This window comes from Lissotriton vulgaris, chromosome 3_1 (assembly GCF_964263255.1).
Source record: "Lissotriton vulgaris chromosome 3_1, aLisVul1.2, whole genome shotgun sequence".
Classification (NCBI taxonomy): domain Eukaryota; kingdom Metazoa; phylum Chordata; class Amphibia; order Caudata; family Salamandridae; genus Lissotriton; species Lissotriton vulgaris.
This window is the reverse complement of record NC_141689.1, coordinates 754242614-754258487: the sequence shown is the minus strand read 5'-3', so window position 1 is coordinate 754258487 and position 15874 is coordinate 754242614. Positions and strand designations below refer to the sequence as shown.

Sequence of the window (15874 nt, the reverse complement as noted above, 5' to 3'; positions counted from 1 at the left end):
TTCAAAGTACTCAAACAGGCGATTCTTAAGTGAATGTAGTTTGGGGACCAATCAACCATCAGGGTAGCCAAGTGGAGTAACTCTAAGAAAGCAATTACATTGATGAATAATGGTAGAAAACATCCTTTACGCTTTACCACGCAGGTTTTGCCAAACTATTTTGTTGAGGAAACTAGAGCCAAAGGTAGCAGAGCACTTTACATGAGCACCAGTTGTGTTACAGACGGACACTTGCATTTTTGTGTGTGTGGGGTTGTGTGTGTGTGGGGTTGTGTGTCTGTGTGGGGTTGTGTGGGGTTGTGTGTGGGTGTGGATTGTGTGTGTGGGGGGGGTTGTGTGTGGGGTTGTGTGTGTGTGGGGGGGGTTGTGTGGGTATGTGTGGGGTTGTGTGTGTGTGTGTGGGGTTGTGTGGGTATGTGTGGGGTTGTGTGTGTCTGTGCTTGTGTGTGTGGGTGTGTGTGTGTGACGGGGTGTGGGGTTGTTGTGTGGGGTGGTGTGGGGTTGTGTGTGTGGGGGGGTTGTGTGTGTGGGGTTGTGTGTGTGGGGGGTGTGTGTGGGGTTGTGTGTGTGTGTGGGGTTGCATGTGTGTGTGGGGTTGTGTGGGCATGTGGGGGGTTGTGTGTGTGTGTGGGGGTGTGTGGGAGGTCTGGTGTGTGTGGGGTTGTGGTTGTGTGTGTGGGGGTTATGTGTGAGGGGTGTGTGTGTGGGGCCCGACCCCCCTTAGGTGGTTTTGGCTCACTCACTCACGTTAGCATGTCCCTGAACATTTTTTTGCAAAAAGGTGTGTCACCAACATGAAAAGTTTGGAAAGCTGTGCTCTACATGATTGTAATGCACTGATTCCCCGAAGTCATGTATATGTATACCAGTTCTATATAGCAAGAAAACGTTGCACACATAGCTGTTCGTGGCCGAATGTTGAAGCCACGCCGGCGGTCTGATTATTCTGTGCTGAAATACTTTACTGCAACAATAAAAACAAATTTAAATAAAAAAAAATAAAATAAAAAAAAACCAAATGACAAGAGGTTCAATAAAGATTACAGGGAAGAAGAAATAAATTAAAGTAGTGCCTCAATCACAAGATGAACAGCGGAATGACACCAATCAAGTGGAAGCAATCAGTACTTGGTCATGGCTCCAGCCGAAAAAAGAAGTGTATTCACACATAGTGGCCAACTGTAAGGGATCAAATAAGAGTGACAGTGAAGTCAACCAATGTTGAGCAATGGGCAGTCTGGAAGCCCCTTGTTGTACACAATATCCCTTGCTAGCGAGAGCACATGCATTGCCGTAGGAGAGACCTAAAAAGTAAGGAAACTATGATGAGCACATTGGGGTGAGGTCATTGAATCTGGGGGTGAGGTAAAATGAAGTATGGGAATTGTTAATGTAAAACTAAAAAATGATTGGGCACGTCATTGCCAACACACCTAGCCCACTTCTACAACTATTAGCACCCCGGGCCACTGTGAAAACAGGCTCAGTGGGAATGCAGGTAGTGTTCTGGTGTAGCAGGGGTGGGATGGGCTATCTCCTTGCTGTCCTGGTTAAAGAAAAGGGGAGACCAGAGCATCAATTTGTCTTTTTGTGCCTCTCCATGTCCTGCAGAAATAGAAATCTTAACAAATGTACTTGCTCTTTTCACAATTTCCTTCCTGCAGTGAATGTCAGTTAAATACTAAAGCAATTTTCATTTTGTCACCTCTAGATGTGAGTTCAGGAACTGCTATAAATTTAAATTAAATTCGTCCCGTATTACTCTAGCCAGAAGATCACTCCATAGCACACAAGATAACTCTGTTAAAGACAAACTGAACTATAGTTGGTGGCATGCCTTTATGCAGAGTAGCTAATTATCTGTTATTTCTACCTAGTTCTCTGTAAATTAATCTACTCCCAATGTAACGTTGTGTCCAAATTTTACTTCAGAAGAAATTATCAATCTTCTTTAAAAAAAGAACACTTTGTTCTTTCAGCACAAATAAATCTCCACCCTAGTGGTTGTCTTCACGCGGGATCATGTGGACTTTGTGTTAGGTCAGTGAGAGAGGCCCAGCATGCGAAGATATTTGACATTGCACTTAAGACAGTACACACTAGACATACCTTAACACAGTGGTTCTTAACCTTTTGACTTCTGTGGACCCACAATAATTACTGAAATCCTGGGACCCACACTGAATTATTACAGGAACCCGGGGACCACCTCGGAGTCATTACTAGACGGCAGGGACACCAGCCTAAGAATTTGATGATTTGTACAGCAAAACAATGCATAAAAATATAGAAACAAGCATCCATCACACAAATTATAAAATAATTAAATCCTATAATTAATTGACAAACAGAGATTTAATTAAAAAACCTATTTTAATGGGTAAAATTGGGCTTTTGTAAATTTAGTTGAGGCCATTCATTATTCATACTATATTCTTTTTGATGCATTTACTCTTGTTAATATGGAAAATGTTGATGTGGACATGAAAAATGATACATTAATTTATGCAGCTTTATTAACGAATTTGCCCGTTGTGAACGCCACATCAACCCTGACTCACAAAATACATAATCAGGCAAGCACTGAGACCTAGATCAGAGTTTATTGATTGATTGGTCATAGGTGGGGTGGCACGTAGCTGGCAGAAAAAAGCACGGACATAAAACCTTAAATCCATCCTACAGTTATTCAGCCATTCGTCGCCACGAGATGACGGATTTGGACGTCCCTCTCTGCTCCCAGAAGTGATCGCCGCCGCGACACTCCCACAATTCTTCACATACGGGTGAAGGTCATCATACTTATCAACTAAACGATTCCGAAAGAAATTACGAATCAGTGTCGGCTGACACTCTTTACCTCGATAGCGCAATGGATACACTATAATTATTCTCCTTCAGGTTGTCCGCCCCCCCCTTTTCTGTCCTGATGAAGACCCGCCAGGATGCAATTAATTGTGCACCACGTTTCAGGGTCGAAACGTCGACGTTATGACATCAATCCGTCAATGAAAAGTTACAACACGCGGGAGGCGGAGCTTGCCGGCATCCATGGCGGACGCTTGAAAGCGCAGCTCCGCCACATCACCTACACAATCCTGAAGATATCCTTTTTCCTTCGGCGCTATAAATAAGGCGAAGACGTCGCCCCACCCCTGAACGCCTCCGGCACCCTCGGAGCCGTCAACGGGAGCCGTGTGACACTGGTGAGGGGAGGAAACGGCGGGCTTGAGTGCCGGTGGTAGGGCCTCTGAACCGCGACCCTGCGTGGACCTGCTCCCGGAGTGCGTGCTGAGACGTGCGGCACGGGCTGCGCCTTGAGCCCGAGGGACGTCAGAGGTTGGTTGCCTTGCTCCCGTTCCTTAACTCGAGACTTCGGGGGGCATCGGAGAGGGCACCGGAGAGCAGCGGAACGCGGTGCCCACTGCGGGACAGCGCTTACATGATCTTTTGGACCCACGAGCCATCGGGGTGAGGAGAGCAAATCACCCGACTATTGCAACTGCCGGGCCGCGGCTTCAGAGGCGGAGGCCCGGGGGGAAGCGACACGGCAGTGAAGCCCTAGCGACCCCGGTGAACAGGGAGCTGCACGGAGGCCTGGGGGCCGGATTTCACCAGCGCAGAGTGCTGAGGATACGGAGCGAGGGCTGGCGACTCACTGGGCCCTGACCATCTCTACACCTGGTGGACGTCTCCATCTGCCACGGCCCATCTCCCCCCCCACTCCCCCGCTGGACAACATTCGCCTGCCACGAAACCGAGGTACCTGGCCCTGGGGGCCGCGTGTGGCGGCTGCCATATTTAGGCGGAGGCAACCCTGTGTCGTGGGGAGGCCCCTGTGAAGGCGCATACTTGGCCCGGTACAATCTCCCTTCTGACGGGGCGATAAGCCGAGACGCGGTGGGTGTCCTGCCGAGAGCGGTGAAGACACAGCCCGCCCAAACGCCGCGGGCCCCCCACTGTTGAGGACTTGCTGGGGGTGCTGTTCGGGACTGCCCTGGGGTGCCCTCTCTGCTGAGACCGATTCGCGACTACCTACCCAGTCGCACGGAAGTGCCAGATCCGCAGTGGGACAAGCTGGGGAGTCCAGGGGACCTCACAAGAACGGTGTTGCAATCTACTACAAGACTGACTACCCCCAGAGACTGCGGTTCGCGGGGAGGCCCGACAGAACAGCGGCGCTGCAAGATGGGGAAAGGGGATGCAAAGCAGTCTAAACTGCCATTTGAACAACGGCGCACTAAATCTCTGGATGCAGGAGAACCAGACAACGGGCAGCCTTCTACTACACAGGACGGCTCAATCTACTCCGGTATAAAGGAACTGCTGGTCACCATGGAAAAGGGCTTGCAAGACAGCATGGCGTCGATTGGGACGAAGATTGACGCCCTCACCTACCGGATGGACAGGATGTCGGAAAGGGTTGATAAACATGCGGAGCGCCTCGACATGTCCGAAAGGCGGATTACTGAAGTGGAGGAGGGGCAGATGGAACTCGATAAGGACCGCAAACACATGGCAAAGCTATTACAGGTGATCCAGGACAAGTCGGAGGATTTGGAAGCTCGCTCCAGGAGGTCCAACATTCGAATTGCAGGGGTACCGGAGATGACCCAAACGGGCAAGATGGAGCTGTTTGTTGAGCGGCTGCTAACCACTCTGCTGGGGGAGGGCGCATTCTCCAACATGTTCATAGTGGAGAGGGCTCACCGCTCGTTGGGCCCCAGACCGCGCCCGGGGGCCTCCCCCAGGCCTATAATAGCTAAACCTGTGAATTATCGTGACAGAGATACGGCACTGAGAGTGGCCAGGGAGAAAGGACAGCTGCAGTTCGAGGGATCTAACATATCACTGTATCCAGACTTCACTGCAAGGGTACAGGAAGAACGGAGACGCTTTGCCCCATACAAACAACAGATGCGAGATCTTGGATTGGACTACGCAATGCTGTACCCGGCGAAACTGCGGATAAATCAAGGTGGTCACTCCCATTTTTTTACGGACCCGAAAGACCTTCAGAAAGCGCTAAAAACCTGGGCAAAGTAACGGCGGAGCAGCCCTGGGGGACGTACGGAAGAGCAGGAACCATCATATGGGCTTGAAGACCAAGAACGAATACTCGGCGTCCTGGGTTTAGTCCGAATAGTTACCGGTCAGCGTCGCACCGCAAAGAGGAGGTTGGTGCACAGTGCTGACCGGAGGCTTCTTCGATACGATGGACTGCGCTGACGCTGAGAGCTGTTGGTGCTTCTGAGGCGAGCACGGACCCCAAAACATGGTGAGACTGTTACAAATTACTCTGGCACACTTGATCCCGTAGACTTTTGGGCTTCTTCTTCTTTCCCTTAGATTTGTGTGCTATATGGGATTGTGTGCACTGGTTATTTCCTCCTACTTCTCTTAGGATCTTCAAACCGGGGGCTGGCGGGGCAGAGGGTAGACGGTAGACGGGGCTCTGGGACTTGGCAGAGAATGATGTTTATCATTGCTAGGTATTTGGACATGGATTGCCGTTGGAGGATAACTGAGGGGTGATGGGGCTGGGTGCTGGATGGCTGACGTTGTTTGAAGTCAAATGCTACCTGCATTACTCTTGGTAACCTCTGCCCTAGCGCTGACAGCACAATGGGTTCCGGCTGGGCCCTATAGTACAGGTTTGGGGGGGGGGGGGGAGGGGGGGAGGAGGGGGGATCTTATCACCATGCTAGGCCATGTTGGGGTTGGTCTGCTGTGGGTGGAGGGGGGTGAAGGCACAGTTGCCATTAGGAGACAGAGGGAAAGTTGCGGTTGTTATGTTTTGTTTCGTTGTACCTTGCCTCAAAGACCACGATGTGCTTCCTATAAATGTCTGCTTGCCCGTAATTTGGCCTGCCCTACACGCCTTACCACGACTCTAGAACCCGGACATCGTCCTCATGGTTGAGTAGTTGGTGGGCGGGCTGAAGATAGACCCGGATCGATACACGTGGAATGTCAGGGGGCTCAATGACCACAGGAAACTCAGGGAGGTGCTATGCTATCTGAGGCGCCATAATATCGATATTGCACTTTAACAAGAAGCGCACCTCCCACTCTCGAGTAACATGCTGCACAATAGAAGCTTAGAGGGGCAGATAGCGGTTGCTGGGTTCACCACACAGATAGCTGGACATGACAATCCACACATATTGTGGGGTGGGGACTTCAATTTGACGTTAAACCCTGATATAGACATCATCGCCCCCCCCCCCCCTCCGTCGGCCCTATGCAGCTGCGCAGTCGCTTTCGGCGAAGCTGATGATGCTAGATAGGATTGACGTGTGGCAGAACAGAAATGTTGGGAGGGGCGGCTTCACACACTACTCCGCATTTCATGACATACACACGAGGATAGATTACTGGTTTGCAACAGCGGGAACGGACCGTTTGATCAGACAATGTAAGGTGCTCCCGCGCATTCTCTCGGACCACTCCCCCATTCTGATAACCTTGGATACCCCAGTAAAGGGATACGCACCGTTCACGTGGCGCTTCCCGCCATACTCCTTGTTAGACCCGATCTTCCGCGGTGAGCTGGCGGAGGCGATTGATGTGTTTTTCGAGAAAAATGTGGGGTCGGTGGAGGACTTTCAAACGATATGGGAGGCATTCAAAGTTTATATTAGGGGCATAGCGATGGCTAAGCACTCCAGTGTCCTGAAGGCTACCAGGGCCACCTTAGCTGACCTTGAGCTACAGTTGCAGGCGCTCGAGGCTAGAAGTCGATCTAACCCAGGGGTCTCTATAGAAGCTGACACTAAGCGCCTACTGGTAGAATACCATGAGGCTGCGGACAGAGGTACAACACTTGGGCAAGCACGCTACGGCCCGCATATACGGAGAGGGAGAGAGGCCAGGTGCAGTCCTAGCTAACATCATTAAAGGTCCGAGGAGAAAGGCACTAATCGCAGAATTAAGGAACTCGAGCGGAGACGGAGTGTCTGATGAGGCCGAAATCGCAGCAGTCTTAAGAGACTATTATGCGGAGCTATACTCTTCCGAAAGCGGGGACATGTCGGCTGAAATAATGGACTATCTAGAACACATACAACTCCCGTTCCTCCCACATTCCGACAGGGAGTTCCTGATGTGCCCTATACAGCTGGACGAAATCAGAGAAGCACTAGCCTCCATGGGCTCGGGCAGTGCACCGGGCGCGGACGGCCTCTCAGTCGACTTCTATAAAGCATTTCAGGAACAACTATTGCCATACATCCACACACTCCTAGAGGACATAAGTGTGCAAGGCACCATGCCAAGCTCCATGAGAGAGGCGATGATAGTTACCATTCTGAAGCCGGGAAAGCCACATGACGACTGTAGCTCATACCGCCCAATTTCGCTCTTGAACATCGACACTAAAATCTACGCCAATGTACTGGCGAATAGACTTGCACTTCTGGCCCCTGACCTAGTGGCCCCAGAACAGGCGGGATCCATTCCCTACAGGAACCTGACCTACAATATAAAAACAGTATTGGGTACCATCCAGCATGTAAAGCAGGACACACCAGCGGTAGCGCTCTTTTTAGACATGGAGAAGGCATTCGACTCGGTTGAATGGCAATTCCTCCTTCAGGTATTGCGCCGTATGGGTCTTGGCGAACCCTTTATTCAAATGATAGGCGCATTATATGACGGCCCCTCGGCCAGGGTTCGTGTGGGCAACGCAGTCTCCCCCCCTTTCTTCATAGGAAGAGGCACCCGTCAGGGATGCCCTTTATCCCCTTTACTGTATGCCCTCGCTGCAGAGCCTCTGGCCTGTGCACTACGAGAGTATCACAGCCACGAGGAAGTTAGGTTCCCAACGTAAAAAATAATTGTGTCTTTGTATGCGGACGATACGTTGCTGTACGCCCATGACCCTGCTAACTCACGCCCCCCACTTCTGAGGGAGGTCGTTCGGTTCGGTGCACTGTCAGGGCTCAAAGTTAATTGGGCAAAATCGGTGGCGCTGCCCCTCACTCCAGTGACAACCCGGGTGGAGACGGAGTACTCTGTACAGTGGACGGAAGACCCGATCAGATACTTGGGGATCCAAATCCACACGGATCCGGACCTGCTTATCAGGCAGAACTACGGGAGAGCGGTCAGTAAGTTAGAGGACGACATCGAGATCTGGTGCAAACCGCCCCTTATGCTGCTAGGCCGCATAGCTATAATGAAGATGATAGTGCTGCCGAGATTTCTGTTCCTATTTAACGCATTGCCGATCGTGCTTTCTAAGGCCTTCTTTCACCGCCTGACCAGCCTGATGATTAGACTAACATGGGCAGGGCAACAGCCGAGAGTCAAGTGGACAACACTCACCCTCCCGTACAATTTGGGGGGCCTAGCGACGCCAGATCTTGAATTATATTACAGGGCTGCCCAGGAGTCTCATTTACATACTTGGGTACATGGCGACAAGCAAATCCCACATGTCCGGATGGAACGATTATTCGCCCATCCACTACCGCTCCCGGCAACGGTCTGCCAACCGCAGGCTCGCCGGACGGGAATACTGGATTCCATCTCCTCCACCAATCACGCCTGGCACTCACTCCTGTATCGCCAGGGAGGGGCGATGTTGTACTCGCTGGAGATGCCACTTGAGTGGATGCGCTGGCTCCCGCCCATGGCGGACAAAGCGGTCACGCAGGAACTCTCAAAATTGGGGCTGAACAAGGCAGGAGACCTATTCCAAGACGGCACTGCCAAACCCTGGGAACAATCTCGGGGAGACAGAGCTGAACCCCCTTTACTCCAAAGATTCCACTTCCATAGAACTCGGAGTGCTCTTTCTGACCTCCTGGGTCCGGATATGGCGGAACCCCCAGATGTCCCAGAATTATCGTACGTGATTACGCATAAACATCCCAAACCTCTACAGCATAGCCAGATCACATGGGGAGCACCAGCTCATGAAAGCTCGGCTGGAGTGGCAGAGAGATTTGGGGGCCACACTAGATGACGTGACATGGCGCTACTGCTGTGAAAGCACGAAACGTATCTCCCTAAATGGTAAACACCGGCTCATACATTTTAAGTTCCTCCAAAGGGTAGATTACACCCCAGCGCGGTTGCACAGATATGGGCTGCGACCGGAGGCCCACTGCGAGCACTGCCGAGCGGCGGACGCCGACTTCTTGCACCTGTCATGGGGATGCCCGGGTATACAGACATTCTGGCGCGACGTATTTTCCGAGATGAGCAGGATTCTTGAAGTCGACTTGGACATCGACCCGGGGATTGCACTCATAGGCAACACGAGGGGACTCCCGAGGGCAATACGCAGACTTACAGACATGGGAATGCTCATGGCCAGGAGAGTGGTAGCACAATGCTGGATGCGAGGCTCTCTACCAACTAAGGCCAGATGGGCTCGTGACTTGCTGTACTGTAGCACACAGACGGAGACGTACAGTGAACTACTACCCCCAAACAGCCGCCCGAAAAACTTCTGGGCTTTATATACGTCCTATTTGCAGGAACAGCAACCCGTAGATGCGAGCCCCACAGACAGTGTTTCCCGCGGGTTGGGGACAGAACCCGCACACGACATACTTCGGAGCACTGGCGCACACGAGAACGGATCGGAAGGGAATGGCAGGGACGAGAGAAGTGAGGGTGGAGAGGCAGGACAGGGTGGGAGCCATACTGGAGGGAATTCACTGGAAGAACCACACACTACACGAAAGCACCTCTAAATGCTGCACTAACACCCAGGAGTCGGGTCATAATACCATCAGGGCCCTCTTACCACGGACGTTACGCACACTGTCAGATGTTGGAATTATATGTTACGCAAGATATGGGTTACCGCCTACATTCTTGCTTGCGGCAGGCAGTGTTTGTGGTAGACAATAAAAACGGACCCACCAACCATAAAAGAGGCACAAACAGCCAAAAACCCAGCCCACACACTTACCGATTAGACCAGCTATTCTGGCAGTGCCGGATAGCCCAACCGGCACAGTCCGACATTGCTTCATACTTATGATACAGTGTTTGAATTTATCTCAATATATATAATCCATCATTCTGAGTTTTTTTTACTCAAGTTAATATTTCCAAGTAGAAAATGCCCATGAAAAAAGTCTGAATTAAATTACTGGTTTACTTCTAAAAAGTATTTATAGTAACGTGTGTGGTGTGGTGTGAGACCGGAGCAAGAAGCTGGATTGGAAAACTGGCAGGTCAAGTCATTCAGGTCTTGACCATAGGTTTCTAACAAGTTTATTTTTGGTATCGGTGTGCTTTAAGTTTCTGGAGCTGGTGCCTGCACCTGATTGAACTGTAGTTTGCTTTAAAATGGAGCATTGCACGTTTTGCGTTGTATGTCAACCTTTCATCACGAACAACGAGGGGAGGATCTACTCCTGAACCTTAAGCAGAAGCATGCAGTGACACAAAGCCGTCGGTATTTTAATCACCAATAAGCAGGCACCCTTTAAACATACCATAGTTGGCAACTGCTTTTCCCCCTTTGGCCTTTATTTCTTCTACCACACGGTCAGCCGCTGAGGAATTTCTTCCGCCTCCACTAGTAGTGCTTCCGAGGTCATTCACTGCACAAGAAAAGGAAAAAGCACCATTACATATGTACTTATTATCACTCATGTTAATATTGCACAAATTAACGTTCACGAACACTGGCATATAAGGCATTAACTAATATATATATATATATATATATATATATATATATATATATATATATATATATATATACACATACATACATACATATATACACACACACACACATATATACAACACACACACATATATATATACACGTACTTTTTTCCTTTTTATAAATTTAAGTGATCAGGTTTAGATTACTGCAAGCACAATCATGAATTTATTTTCTTTTATGAGACATTTGAAATGGCCGTAAACTGCTTTAGCAAGGTAATGTAGTTGAAAGGAAACACGTGCATTTTCTGAGAAGGTTAATCCACTTGAAATGCTAAACTGTGCTCACAAAGACCTTTTGGAAAGTTCAGGGCATGCCTTTGGTAGTTACTGCACATTTTACATGCCAATGTACATCTCATTTGGAAATGTCGCATTCGCAGGCATTTCAGCCCATGTGGTCACGTGTATTCCCAACCCACGGGGGCCATTTCACACACTACTAAAGAGTAATATGAAAGTGCGCCACTTCCCTCGGCCGGTGAGGTGCTTCCAGGGTTAAGGACAGCTGCAGAAAACAGCCCAACAGGCGGGTGATGCTTATATATATATATTGTACATAAAAGAATGTAGAATATGTTCAGGAAGATATTTTGGCAATGAGAAAAAAGTATTACCAAACCTGCAGCTGTCCAATTCTCAATTTGACCATTACTTTAATCAATCAATCAATCAAAGCATTTATATAGGGCACTATCCACCCAGAGGGTCTCAAGGCGCTAGGGGAGGGGGGTTCGCTACTGCTCGAACAGCCAGGTCTTGAGTTGCTTCCTGAAGGCGAGGTGGTCCTGGGTCAGGCGGAGGTGGGTCGGGAGGGAGTTCCATGTCTTGGCGGCGAGGTAGGAGAAGGACCGTCCCCCTGTGGTGGCTCTTCGGATGCGCGGGACGGCGGCGAGGGCGTGGCCGGTCGATCGAAGCTGGCGTTTGGGAGCGTAGAAGTTGAGGCGGCTGTTGAGGTATCCTGGGCCTTGGTTGTGTAGGGCTTTGTGTGCGTGGGTGAGGAGTCTGAAGGTGATTGATTCTCCTGTTGACCGGGAGCCAGTGCAAGTCTCTCAGGTGTCCAGAGATGTGGCTGCGACGGGGGATGTCCAGGATGAGTCGTGCTGAGGCGTTCTGGATCCGCTGGAGTCTCTTCTGGAGTTTGGCGGTGGTTCCGGCGTAGAGGGAGTTGCCGTAGTCCAGACGGCTGGTGACGAGGGCCTGGGTGACCGTCTTCCTGGTCTCGGTGGGGATCCACCGGAAGATCTAACGTAGCATGCGCAGGATGTTGAAGCATGACGAGGAGACAGCGTTGACTTGTCTGGTCATGGAGAGGGAGGAGTCCAGGATGAAGCCCAGGTTGCGTGCGTGGTCTGTTGGTTTGGGTGCGCTGCCTAGGGCGGGGGGCCACCAGGAGTCGTCCCAGGCGGAGGGTGAGGATCCCAGGATGAGGACTTCCGTCTTGTCCGAGTTCAGTTTCAGGCGGCTGTTCTTCATCCATTCGGCTACCTCTTTCATCCCTTTGTGAAGGTTGGCTCTGGCGGTGGCGGGGTCGTTGGTGAGGGAGAGAATCAGCTGGGTGTCGTCGGCGTAGGAGATGATGTTGAGGTTGTGCTGGCGTGCGATGTCTACGAGGGGGCTCATGTGGACGTTGAAGAGGGTTGGACTGAGCGAGGAGCCTTGAGGAACGCCGCAGATGACTTTGGTGGCTTCAGATCTGAACGGGGGGAGGCGGACTCTCTGTGTCCTTCCGGCGAGGAAGGAGAGGATCCACTCCAGTGCCTTCTCCTGGATTCCGACGTTGCTGAGTCGCTGCACTAGTGTACGGTGGCAGACAGTGTTGAAGGCCGCAGAGAGGTCTAGGAGGAGAAGGGCTGCTGTTTCTCCGTTGTCAAGCAGTGCTCGGATGTCATCGGTGGCTGCGATCAGGGCGGTCTCGGTGCTGTGGTTGGCCCGGAAGCCAGACTGCGAGAGGTCGAGGGATCCGTTTGTCTCGAGGAAGGCGGCCAGCTGCTTGTTGACGGTCTTCACGATGACTTTTGCAGGAAACGGGAGCAGCGAGATGGGGCGGTAGTTCTTGAGGTCGGTGGGGTCAGCCGATGGCTTCTTTAGTAGAGCGCTGAGTTCGGCGTGCTTCCAGCTCTCCGGGAAGGTAGCGGTGTCGAAGGAGGTGTTGATGATGTCCCGTAGGTGGGGTGGGATGACAGCGTCGGCTTTGTTGAAGATGTGGTGAGGACAGGGGTCGGTAGGAGATCCGGAGTGGATGGAGTTCATCGTGCGTACGGTGTCTTCGGTGCTGATCGGGGTCCAGGCGCGGAGGGTGGTGGTGGGGGGCGGTGGTTCGGTCATGGCGTGCGTCGGTTGAGTGCTGAAGCTGTTGTGTATGTCCGCGATCTTGTTGTGGAAGTAGGAGGCGAGGGAGTTGCAGAGGACTTGCGAAGGGGTGATGTCGTTGTTTTCGGTGTTGGGGTTGGAGAGCTCTTTAACGATGTTGAAGAGTTCCTTGCTGTTGTGTGCGTTGTTGTCCAGTCGTTCCTTGAATGCGGTTTTCTTGGTGGCGTGGATGAGTTGGTGGTGTTTTCGGGTGGCGAGCTTGAGGGCAGTCATGTTGTCCGGTGTTGGGTCTCTGCGCCAGGTTCTCTCGAGGGCTCGGCAGTTCTTCTTGGAGCTCTTGAGTTCGTCGGTGAACCATGGGGCTTTCTTGCTACCGGGTCTGCTATGCGGGGTCTTCAGAGGGGCGAGGTCGTCTGCGCAGTTGCTGATCCACTTCGCGAGGTTGGTGGTCGCCTGGCTTGGGTTTGTTGCGCTGGTGGGAGGGTTCATGCTTAGGGAGGTCGCGAGCTGGTCGGCTGTGATCTTGTTCCAGCTTCTGCGTGCAACCTGTTGCTGGTGGTGGTGGATCGTGGTCCTTCTGAAGCTGAAGTGGACGCAGCTGTGGTCCGTCCAGTGGAGTCCGGTGGCATGGCTGAAGGCGATGTCCTTGCTGGATGAGAAGACGGGGTCGAGTGTGTGTCCGGCGTAGTGGGTGGTACAATCTACCTAGAGTAAATTTTCTTCACAGTTAGGTCTCTGCAGTGAGTGTGAGGAGCACCATATTATAGCCTTATAGCCCGCCGTACCAGCTATTAAGGGCCGCTCCAGCGTTAAAGGCCCAAGCCGAAGGCCAGGTCCTTTAACAAGGGAGCGGGACTTAAATAGCCGGTGTAGCCCAGCTACGAAGGGCTATAAGGCTATTAGAACATTCTGCCACTAGAGGGCAGAATGTTCTAACAAATAAAACAAAGGCTTCAGGGAGCGCAAAGGGATTGAAATCCCTCAGGCTCCCAGAAACCTTTGTTCCCAGCCAGAGCTGTGAACAAAGAAACATTGGAATGTTGGAGCTCCCGGCTTATACCAGCCATTATAAGCCCAGAGCACTCCATTGTTTTCAATGGAGCTCCCAACATTCCAATTTTCTAACATACATGTCAACATTTTAGAAGAGGAAAGGGGGAGATTTAGCAAAAAATAATAAATCGGGAGAAAGTAGTTGCTCTTCCCCATTGACTTATTTAAGGAGAGGCAGCTTCAGGTGGGAAACAGTCAAAATAAAGGCATTTTTGGCTTTAAAAAAAAAAGGGAGTCTCCCATTTTAATCAGGTCTATTGGCATGCATTCAATCTCCTCCTTTCAACAAAATCAGGAACTAACTTGGGCAGAAACCCCTGAACTGAACAAAGCATCAATTGATCTGGGCAGACAGGCATGGGGGCAGGTTAATAAAGGGTATAAAATCTATTGAAAAGATCAAAAGGGGCTCTAAATGTCCGGCGCATAAATGAGATCGGGAGCTAGGACAAAGCAGCACATCTACAACCCCTGCTCCCTCTACTAGGAAGCAGTGGATATGCTAGCATGAGAGAAGGTTTAAGATCGGAACCCCAAATATTCACAGCACTTCCCCAAAACAATTGCAGTTACAGTTGGAAGAAGACTGGACTCTGCAGGCTTTAGCGCTCGTGGCACCCAGTGCGACAATCTTTGTTGGGAATTCACTCACTACCACGCTCCACCAGTGTCCCTCATCTCTAAATAGCCCCCCTCTAACCTGCATTTCATTTGTTTTAGACTGCTGCTCATACCAGTGAAGAGTGTCAGAGCACTTCACATCACGCACACATTATACAGAGCCAATGAATCATACATGTGTAAATCAGTCTATAGGAAATGTTACATACGACAATGAGGATTGCTAGGTGGTGGAGTAACGTCACCAATACTAGTACCAACACTAACAGGCAGTATATTTTGAGTGTTTGGCCTGGAGAAGCACAAACTCAGGGTTTAAATGTACCACAGTGTTTGCTTTCGTAGTAAAAATTTATTTCTACCCAAATTACCCCTTTTTAGCAACATTATGATAATGAAAGACTGGATCAAAAACAACTTTCCATGCAGTTTGCATGCAGCTCTTTGATGACCGGTTATAACTCACTATGTTATATTAGGGTTGTAACTTATGAACTGTAAGTAAAACAGGCGTTTGCAATGTAATAGGTCTCGCATTTGCGAGAGTTTAAGCTATTGTCATTGTAAACGGCAATGCCTTTTATTTATCTGTTTTGATAATTAACATATTAATAAAAGGTAGTGTTATTTACAATGCCAATAGCTCAAACTCTTGTAAATGCGAGACCTATTTTATGTTAAAGAAACAACCTGCATTTTCCCGAGCTGCTTAGAAAGTGAAAGCGTGCATTGCGCGCTGAAAGTTGCAGGAAAGTATGTACACCCTATCAAATCACGTGACACCACTTATGCACATCACTTAACCCATGCACATCACCTCACGTCACTTGCATTACGGGCGGTCTATTAAATAAATAAATATAAGGCCACAGCAATTGCTGCTCGTTACTGTTTATGAGGTGGGAGGGGAGACACGGCGATCGCTGCTCGATGCTGTCTAGGAGGTGGGAGGGGAGCCACGGGGATTGCTGCTTGATGCTGTTGGGAGGTGGGAGGGGTGTTCTTTTCAGGCAAGCATTATGGGGCTCTATTAAATAAATATATAAACGGCCACGGTGATTAAACAAAGAAAGTGAAACCAGCCACAACATCAATGCTGGGTGATGTTTGGGAGGTGGGAGGGGTTTTCTATGCAGGCACGCATTACGGGCGCTGTAATAGGGCGCTTATAAAAAAACAAAAAACAAAT

General features: G+C 50.3%; 1 protein-coding gene across 1 annotated transcript in view; it reads right to left on the bottom strand.

The window, feature by feature from the left end:
• Positions 1–15874, bottom strand: part of HSD17B4 (hydroxysteroid 17-beta dehydrogenase 4) — an 883985-nt gene that overhangs the window by 760790 nt on the left and 107321 nt on the right. Inside the window, exon 3 of the mRNA XM_086961070.1 lies at positions 10461–10568. Coding sequence (XP_086817196.1) covers positions 10461–10568 — 108 coding nt within the window. The remainder of the gene's footprint in view (positions 1–10460; positions 10569–15874) is intronic.